At 17.7% G+C, this 10,934-nt stretch overlaps 1 protein-coding gene and 1 pseudogene across 2 annotated transcripts; both read right to left on the reverse strand.

The window, feature by feature from the left end:
• Nucleotides 1–4,107: 4,107 nt before the first annotated feature.
• On the reverse strand, nt 4,108–4,922 carry PmUG01_00017400 (Plasmodium exported protein, unknown function; the record flags this gene model as incomplete). Its single annotated transcript, XM_029006600.1, has 2 exons — nt 4,108–4,689; nt 4,824–4,922. The coding sequence occupies 2 exons, from the start codon at nt 4,920–4,922 to the stop codon at nt 4,108–4,110; spliced, it is 681 nt and encodes a 226-aa protein (XP_028859262.1).
• Nucleotides 4,923–8,022: 3,100 nt separating this feature from the next.
• PmUG01_00017500 lies at nt 8,023–8,815 on the reverse strand (annotated as a pseudogene). Its single transcript is given in 4 exon segments — nt 8,023–8,355; nt 8,369–8,536; nt 8,550–8,654; nt 8,669–8,815. Coding segments are annotated over 4 exon segments (753 nt in total).
• Nucleotides 8,816–10,934: the final 2,119 nt, after the last annotated feature.

The following is a 10,934-nucleotide window of genomic DNA, read 5'->3' on the forward strand; positions in this document are numbered from 1 at the left end:
GTAATTCATCCATTTACAATTTTGTAACTAATATATTATTTTTTTATTATTTCTTTTAATGCATAGTGTCTAGATAACATATTAGAGAAGAAGGATATTAAATAAACATAAATACATAAATAAATAATATTTCATTAAAAATGGTTTAACAGAAGAAAAATATTATTCTCAAATATCTATTCCTTAAATGGTATACAGAAGATGCTGATAATCAAAAAATATTATAAGTACAAAAATTACTGTAATAGTCTGATATATAATTTTATTTTTTCATTTTAATAAATTTTTATGTTCCAATGTACAATTAAAAAAACAAAGAAAGAAAAATATAACTAAATTTAAAATGTTATTTTTAATTTATAAAAAAAAAAAAAAAAGATATATCAAATAGTAATATTATTATATATAAATATAATTTTAATGTATTCTTATATTATTGTTGCAACATAATTTATAAAGGATCTTATTTTTGCTATATATTCTCCCATAAATTGGTAATCCTGCCTTTTTGATCTCAGTTATTATTTCTATATAAAAAATATATTAAACTATTTAAAAATATATAGTAATACGTATATATAAAATATGAAATAATTCATGAAAAACATATGCATTATATAATAATTCCTTGTTAAACAATTAATTTTTGAGTAGTTTTTTTCAGATATAAGAATATTCATTTTTTCTAAAAATGTTTTTGATCAATTTTTTCAGAAATGTATCTATACTTGCCTATTTTATTTATGTTCCTAAATTATGAAATCATATAAAAAGTACTTTAATTTGGTAATAAAATATTAACTTTCTCCTCATTATATATATAACATAAGGCAATGTGATTATAAACATATATATAAATATTTTTTTTTTTAACATGTATATCATTACTACCACTAAATTTTACATAATAATTATAAAAAGCCATATACTTCAAAATTTATTTTTAAAAGTTAAACAAAAAAAATAAATAAAATAAAATAAAATAATATTATATAACCAATTAGAGTACTAAATATTAAGTAAGTAATGTAAAAGATTATAAAAGCAATTAAGAATGTTTCTCTAAAAATTTTGCTTAACACAGAATATAACAAAGACTGTAATTTCATATAAATGTTTTAATACTTAAAATTTTCAATTTACCAATGATGCTTTTAAAAATATAATGTGTAATACAATAGAACTAAAGAATTAATATGAAATCAAAAAGGTCATATAAAAGAATTTCTTATTTTATTATAATACATGCTCTGTAATTTTTTAGGTAAATAAAAAAATATATATTATTAATTTATTACATATTACTTTAAAGAAGTATTTGGTATCCTTTATATATATATTCAAAGTAAATGTAACGTACACTATTAGACAAAGTTCCCAATATAATATTCATTAGATACAAATTAACAAATATAGATAATGGTTATATTAATAGTATTAACAGTATATATATTTTATCTTTTTTTTTTTTTTTTCTTGTTTTTTTATGTATTTCCTTTAATAGAAATATTATAATATAATATTATTTTAAATAAAAAATGTTTTAAATTAACATAAATTTGTATGCATTTTTCTAATGCACCGCAGTCAATATAATATAATCGATTTCTGTATAATAATTATTTTCATTGATTTTTCAGTATACTATAAAAAAGTATTTCATGGCTTATTACACTAGATACTATTCATGCACAATATTTACATTCATAAATTATATTATTTTACATAAAATATTATGGAGAAGTATAAAAATACTTTAAAAAATTTCATAAATTATACATTTACTATATCCATGTCGGATGCATAAAACAAAAAAAAAAAAAAAATGACTTTATGTAAAAGCTTTCATCTACATAATTTTCACATAAGATGTGATAAACATTATTAGTCAATAATTATATAAAATAATTTAAAATGTTCTTTAAGTTCATTTTCTTTAAAACCTAATTTTCATTAGCACTTAGGTAAATTACTAGAATGCATAATACTGAATTGGTAATACGAAAGTGCCTAGTTTCCAAATATAAATATACTACATAGTGAAATATTATAATTGTGATAAAAATATAAAAAAACATTTATAAAAAAAATAGATTAAGTAAAATTAAATGATTATACATTAATGTTTTAGTAGTACATTTATTTTTCTTAATTAAAATATATAAATATACACAAAAATATATAAAGGAAAACAAAAAGCAAAAGGTTAAAATAAATTTTCTTCTATGAAATATATATAGCACAATTAGAAAATAAATATATATAGGACACATAAACGTATATGTTATTTCTTATATTAAATTTTTTGAGTCAAATTGAATTGATTCCATAGCAAATATTAGTTATTATTTATAGTATTTTGAAAAATAAAATGCTATTATATATATAAAATTAATTTCATTAAATTTGTATTTAATTATTAATATTAAACAAAATATAAAAAATAATAATGTTACTTAATTTTTTATTATTATGATTAGAAATTTCCTAATGCAAAATATTTTATTAGTTAGTACACTCATTTTAGCCCCAAAAATATGAATTAATGAATAAGACATGTATATACAAACTCACTGTCAAGAAATGAGCATATTAGGGTATGTAACACCTATAAATAAAACACATGATAAATACAATCTTCATTTTTATTAGAATTTATGAATAATCGAATTTTATTTATTAAATACAAGCATGTAAAATTCTCATATGTACATTTTTCATAAAATGTTATATTTTTTTTTTTTCAATGATATATTTTATAGATATATTACTATACATTACTTTAAACCTAATATAACCTATAAATTTAACAAAAAAATGATATAATTATAAAAAAAACAAATAAATTCTATTTATATTTATTTCCTTTTATTACAATAAAAAAGTAGCATTATTAGTATCAAAATATTGATAATTTTTTAATACTAATTTTCCATATTTTAAAATATTTTAAGAAATTATTAATACTATTTTTATCTCACATACAGAAAAACCTACATACATTGTAAACTTCAAAATAATTATGTTCGCGAGCTCCATTAAGGAAAGGAGTCGTATTTATTTTCGTTTTCTTTATAAATACTTGAACTTGTACATATACACCGTTAATTTTTATAAAATAATTATTATTATTATAAGACAAAAAAAAGTTTATTTCTAAAGTAATACTTAATAACTTATTGTTCTTTGCTCATTAAATACTCAGGTTACTTAGTAAGAAAAGTATACAAATTCAAGAAGGATATACATACATAACTTTCATTATAATATATACTTAAGTAATTCTAATAAATTGAATTAAAAGAACATCTTAAGTAAGCAATATACATAGTGAACCCTTTCCTTATATAGTTACAATTTTATATTATCCCTATTTATTGATCAATTTTATATAATTAACTTTTAGAATAAATATGATCAATTATATATGTATAATTTCAAATATATAAATCATACAAAAATTTAAACATTTACAAAAAACTCTTTTGCATCGTATACTTATTGCAGTTCATCTAACATAATATTATTTATAATAAATACTAACTAAATTTTTTCTTTACAAAAACAAAATATTACAATTTTTTCCTTATATTATACGCAAAAAAAGACATCTACAATTGACATAAAACAATTAATACATTATTTTTAATTGAATCACAAAACAGTCATTTTTTTACTGTAATATAATGAAACAAATGAAAACAAAAAAAGTGTACTTCCTAATATAAAACATGAATTTTCCTAAAAATTTAATGGTATAATAACAAATTCACATTTCTATATGAACTTTATGGAACATATACAAATTTTGCAAAAAAAATATAAAATCACGCATATATTATGTCAGTGTATTGAACTACGCGCAAAAAAAGTTTTTAAATATTAATTTATAAAATAAAGAAATCAAAATGACTAAGAATTTATAACAAAAACTTTTATATCTTATATAAAAACAGATATACATGCTCACGTGGAACCATGAAAATTACGTAATTACATGCACTCTTCTTGTAAAATTATTATACATAAGAATATTACATAACTATTTTTTATAATTTAAAATTTTTTTCCTGTGAAACAACCATACAATTATTACAAATTTTACTATTATTTTTTCTTTATCATTCTATATTTTTTAATTTTTTTATAGGTATAAATAATACCTAATACAATAGATATGATAATTGCAAATATCAAACCTAGTAAAACTATTGTTAACAAATCACTACTACCTTTAGTAGATAGTTCTTTAAATCTATGAACTAATTTTAAAAATACTGATAAACTCAATACTAACAAAAATAATGGAATAAGTGCTAATTTTATCTTCTTTCTATTTATGGCTTTACACTTTTCCCAATAGTTGATTTCTTCGTTATTCCTTATTTTGTCAAAGGAATCTAATAAACTGAATATTTGTTTTTCACAATATACATCCACTCTACTAAATAACGAAGATTTATTACTTTTAGCTACTTTATCCCATTCCACTCTATTTAATGTACTATCTTTTAATTCTTCGTTTTTTAATAATGTGTCTTTGTTATTTTCAGATATATCTTCTTCATCTAGTACTTTACTATATAACACATCAAATTTTCCATTCACTGAATAATGCGCTAACAGTCGATTAGTTGTTATGTATAAATTTCTATCTAACTTATACGTCTCATCCAATAACCACTGCATCTATTCTAAAAAAGAAAAAGTAAACAAATATTATTTATAAATATATATATTTCAACGCTAAGAAAATGTTATTTTTAAATATAAAATATTCAATAACAAAAAATAAAGTATTATAAGAAATATTATTATAATACCAGATTATTGTTATAATGAATTATCCAAATTAAAAGAGTAAAGATAAAGATTTTAATAAAAATAGTGGAATTGAAATTTTCTTTCATTGTATACATCATTAATTTTTATTATATATTAACCATTGCAAAAGATAACTATAGTTTAATATATTGAAAATGATACATGAATCTGTTAATATTTTATCATTTTTTGTTTATTTAATTTATTTTAAATTTTACAAAATGAATTATTATAGATATATTTCATATATTTTTTACAAACACAAAATAATTTTAAAATTTAGAATAATTTCAATATACATTATTATAGAAATAAAATTGAATAAAAATAAATGATAATTGTACATAATATTTAAATTAATTATTTAATAGCAAAGAGATTAAATTTTTTTTTATAAATTAGTTTAAAAAAAAAATATAATACGAAGAAAATTATTAAGATGATATGAAAACAAATATTATTTATTCAGTGATAACATTTTTTCATTCATACAAAAGAAAGAACTGTACGTAGAAAATCTATACTAATATATATTCACACAATAATTATGAATTTTTGTGTTCCTTCTAAGAAATAATTCTTATTTTATACATGATTTTTTGTATTACTTCACCTTCTACAGTTAAATAAATTGATTATTGTTACTGTAAAAATAATAGAAAAAAAATATGAAGATAGGAAAAAATATTTTTATTTTATCGTATATTCGTTATTATTTAACTACAATTTTTTCTTATATAAATTTTTATATATTAAGAAAATAAAATTTTTAGTTATTAAAAAATCCATAAAATTATGTATATATTTTTAAAAGTATCATAATAATTATTCTATTTTTGTATAATAATTTTTACAATTGTAAAATTTGTATCTAATTCCAAATGAAATTTATTTTTATCTAGTGTAAATTTTAAAAATGTACAAATTAGCTTTTTTTTTTTTTTTTTTTTTTTTCTTCTTCTTTAAAAATGTAAAGAAATATATATTTTGAAAAATATTAATATATCAGAAAAAAAACAAAACGAAGAAAAAAATAAAATTAGCATATAAAACAATTTTGTGCAATCCAATAATTTCAGAAATATTTGTAGCATTTTAATATTACAAATAAAAGTAACATTAACAATATAATTTTGGGATATACAAAAGAATAAATAAAAAAAAATAGAAAATTGGTATATGAATGATTTAGTAATTTCTTTGATGAAAAAATATAGAATGAATTTATATTGTATTGTTTTTTTATAAATAAATACAATTATAAATATATTTTTAAAACACATGAATGTTTAAAATTTTTATATAATAAAAATATATCTTAATATAAGAAAGGTATTTTATATTTTATTTTTTTTATTCTTTTCACATTACAATACATCTACTAATAAATAAAGAATTATTATAAACAAATAATATTAAAACAGATCATAAAAAAAAAAAAAATATATAAAGTAGAATTATAAATATATATATATAATTTTCATGGAAGAAATGTTTCATTAAAATATAATAATAATGAATAGTAACAAAAAAAAAAAAAAATATATACGTTCAATTAAAAATCTCACTGCAACATATTTATTTTGTGAATACAATATTTTTCAAATATGAGGGTCTCATTTTCTTAATTCCTAAGTACTCTTCTACAAGAAAAATATATCTATGTGTTATATAATTGATTAAATAATACTATTTAATATTTGTGTAATTATTATTACTAAAACATGTATTAATATTATATTTTCACTCTCATTTGGATCTATAAAGAACCAAATTTAATAATGAAAATTACTCTAAAAACAGCTGCATTTGAACCTTATATATTACGCCTATTTAGTTGAATATTATAAAAAAAAATATAGTAACCTTTTTTATATATCTTATTAAAACTTTTCTAAAAAAGAGAAATAGTATTACGTACTTATAAATTACCAAAAAATATAATTCAATTTTTTACTTTCATTTTTTTTTTTTTAAATTATCTTAATTTATTGAAGAAATTACTAGTTATTTCAAACTATATGTATATTTTGATATCCAAAAAATGACGTTAACACTATAAACTATATATTTATAAATAAGATCAAAAAATATAACATAGGTATATATATTTATCTACTTATCATTCCATTATTTCACAAAAGAACATATTGATTCTCATTACACTTAGTGAAAAATTTCATTTATATAATATATAATACATTTTTATAAGCGTATAACCATAAAAAATCAAAGATAAAAAAAGGAATAAATTACGAAACAATATCTATTAATATACAAGTTCATTTTATTAATTTAAAATTTTATTGTTGTAAAAATAAAAAAATATATAATGTATATTAATAAATTTTCAATATATATATATTTAATTCATTCTACTAAAATTAAACTAACACTACAATTAATCACAATAATAGTATAGTAAATGTTTTTAAGTCCTAATTTAATTTTATATATTTAGAAATAATAATTCGTTAAACTATTATAAATAATATATATATATAAAGGACATTATTTTATCATATATTTATAACTTCACATAAGATTTCAAAAAAAAAAGTGGTAAGTTTATATGAAAAATAATTTTACAATATATATTTCATGATGCATTTCTCGTAAAATATTATTTACAGAAAAATAATTAAGTTTTTTATATTTAAAAAAATAAAATACTTATATCTATAAAAATACAGCAAAATACATGACTGTAGCTTCCATTAAATACAAAACAAGACACATTTATTTTTAATATAAAACATACAACACATTTTCCTAATTAACTAATAATAATAATAATATATGAAAGGATAATGTTATGAATGTAGTATTTCTTGTAATTGAACTATATATGAGCACACGACTCAATAAAATTATATGTACATTCCTTTTAGATATATTAATTTTAACGCAAATTTATTTTTTATAAATATCTATTTTAATATACAAATACATTTATTAAAAAAAATAATTAATTATGCTGAAAAAAAAATCTTAAAATATAAAATGCAAAATATTAAAACATTTTAATTTACCAAAAAAACTAAGTCATAATTTCTTACTTTGTTTATCAAAAAGATCACGAGAATCTATGTACAAAAATAAAAAAATAATAAACTGTAGGAACCTTTAATAAGTATATAACTAAATATGTTACTCTTATTATTCCACACTAAAAATGATTTTATAAAAAGAGACATATTATTTACTACATATTTTACTTTTTCTGAACTTAATTTTTTCATATTTCTTAGCGTTTTTATGATAATGAAAAACGCACCATATAATTGTGATACCTAATATAACGAACGGTACCATATATATTAAAATACGGAACACTTGACCTAATATGCACGCATCAGTAACTGTTGTACCACTGCACAACGTACATGTTGGCCAAGAATCCAAAATTTCCGAGTACTTCCAAAAATCAGTTATCTTTTTCAACACACTTACAAGTGTATATAATCTCCCTCACTCTCATTCACTAATTTTTCTAAATGAGTTTTTTTCAAACCGAAGTAAGACAATAAACAATCTTTACCTGACATCCTAGTGCTAATTCTACTATGAATACTATCAAGAAAAACAAAAACAGCAAGAAAGGTAAAAGAACCTGTAGTCCGCACTTTTTAAATATTATTTTTTCATAAATCCTATCACTCACTGCTTTGTTATTTTTAAGAAAATTCATATAGTCTAGTTCTTTAAATATTTTTTTTCTCTAAATGAGTATATTTTTTTGTTTCAAATATGCAAGATTTATTTTTCGTAGTTTTTTTGTTCTCACTAGCATAATTTAATGTATTTCTGTACGTTTGTTTTTTCTTGTCATAATGCCTTTTTTATTATAATATATATCTTTTTTTTCGCACGCTTCATTATGTGGTATATCTTCTATAAAACCTCTAATAAATGTATCATCATATCTCTTGCATTCTGCTAATAATCTACAATTTCTTATACCTAATTTTCTAATAAGGATGCATTTCATCCACCAATATATATTATACATACATTTAAAAAACGAAGATAACATGTGTAATTTAAACATAAATGATATCATCATAAAAAATATTATTAACAAACATAAAAAATCAAATACAGGAATATGTAAAATATGGTTAAATAATATTATTATACCAAATCATTGTTAAAATGGTATATCCAAGTTGAAAGGATAAACACAAAAATTTTAATAAATAAAAGTATCGTAATATTTTGTTTTATGTTGTATAATTTTAATAATGTAATATATTTATTATATAATCAGTTATCAATAATAAAATTCTCTGTAATGACAAAAAACAATATAATTATTTATTTAACTTTTTTCTATTTTCATAAAAATGAAATAAAATATATATAACTGTAGTTTTTTTACAACGAATTGACTGAAAATTAACCTTAGATATATAATGTAAAATTTTTATCTTAATGTTATATACGAATAACTAAAATTTACTAAAATAATATAAATTGAAATATTGAAAAATATTAAAAATATATTATTTATTTATTATTTAGTATAACAAATTAATTAAATAACTTGTTTTTTGATTACTTTTAGAATAAAATATATATATATATATCATTTTTTAATTTTTTGATGTATTTCCTTGTTATAGTATAGAGAATTGAAATAAGACACTGCTATGCATATTAATAACATAATTTCTAATATTAAAAATGTTTTCTTATTAATACTTATAATATTATATACATTATACTTGGAAAAAAATTTTATAGCTAATATAATATTGATTATTATAACAAAATTATAATATTAATAATAAATGTAGAAAATAATACTACTTGTAATTTTATGTATTATATTATTTATAGCATTCACATTAGTTAGTACATGGGCATTTTCATTCTTATATTATCTTTTATATATTTCAAAAAACCTTTTACTAACATACTACATATCATAAGTAAAAATAAATGTTTCATGTGTATAAAAAAAGTGATTTTTTATTTTTCTATATTTATTCTTGAAAATTATAATTTTTATTACAGTTTAAATTGTATCATTATTTCTAAAAGGAATGCTTGTAAATGAATGTATCTAATTACTACTTTTTTTAATTAAATGTATATATATATAAGCATTAAAAAATAAAAAATTAAAACTTGCATAATATGTGCAAATATCAGAATAACCTAAATTAGAAAATAGGTTTTATATAATTTTATGAACAATAAAAATAAAAAAATTATTGTTTCATTCATTTACTTCAGTATATATATTATAGCAATATTTATAAAATATAATTAAATCAAAATTACTTATATAAAAAAATAAATTAATAAATATTGGTATCCTACTACTTATTGGAAAAGAAGAGTACTACACAAAGTTAATAATTCCATACATTTAATTACTACTAAAGTTAAATTAACATGAATATATTTTGACTATTTTTTATAAATAGCCAAGAACTGACCTTTGAAGAATAAATTAAAAATTAATATTATACTTATGCATTGCATATGAAAAAAATTCTTATTTTTTACTTTTATTTTATTAATAAAATATAAATTATAAATACGAAAAATTCACTAATATTTAATATAAATTCTATGTATATTTACATATTCCTAAAATATAATGAAAACTTAAAACATTTATAGACAACATTAAGATATATCTACAATGCATAAATATATACCTATACATGATGAAACCGTTGTATGAAATATAGATTTGTTTTAATTTTTCTTAATGTCGATTTAAATTTTTGTAGATATATTTCACATTTTTTGAAATTCACTTCTATACGTATATAAAAAAAAGGATTTGTGCATATTATCTTTTAATATGTGATTAAATTTGATTTATTTACTTAATATTTTAATGACATAATAATTAAATAACATTATACTATATTTACATATAAATTTTCAGTTTAATATAAATTTAATTAATATTTTAATTATTAATTAACACAATAATAAAGAACAATAATAAAGTGATAAATATTTTTAATTTTTCACTTAACTGTAATGATATATAATCCCAATTTAGAAAATAATTATAGATGATATATATTTAACATGCCTATTCTTTCAATATTTATAAATTCATTCTTTTATGATGCAAAAAAAAC

The sequence above is a fragment of the Plasmodium malariae genome (assembly GCF_900090045.1).
Source record: "Plasmodium malariae genome assembly, contig: PmUG01_00_4, whole genome shotgun sequence".
NCBI lineage: Eukaryota > Apicomplexa > Aconoidasida > Haemosporida > Plasmodiidae > Plasmodium > Plasmodium malariae.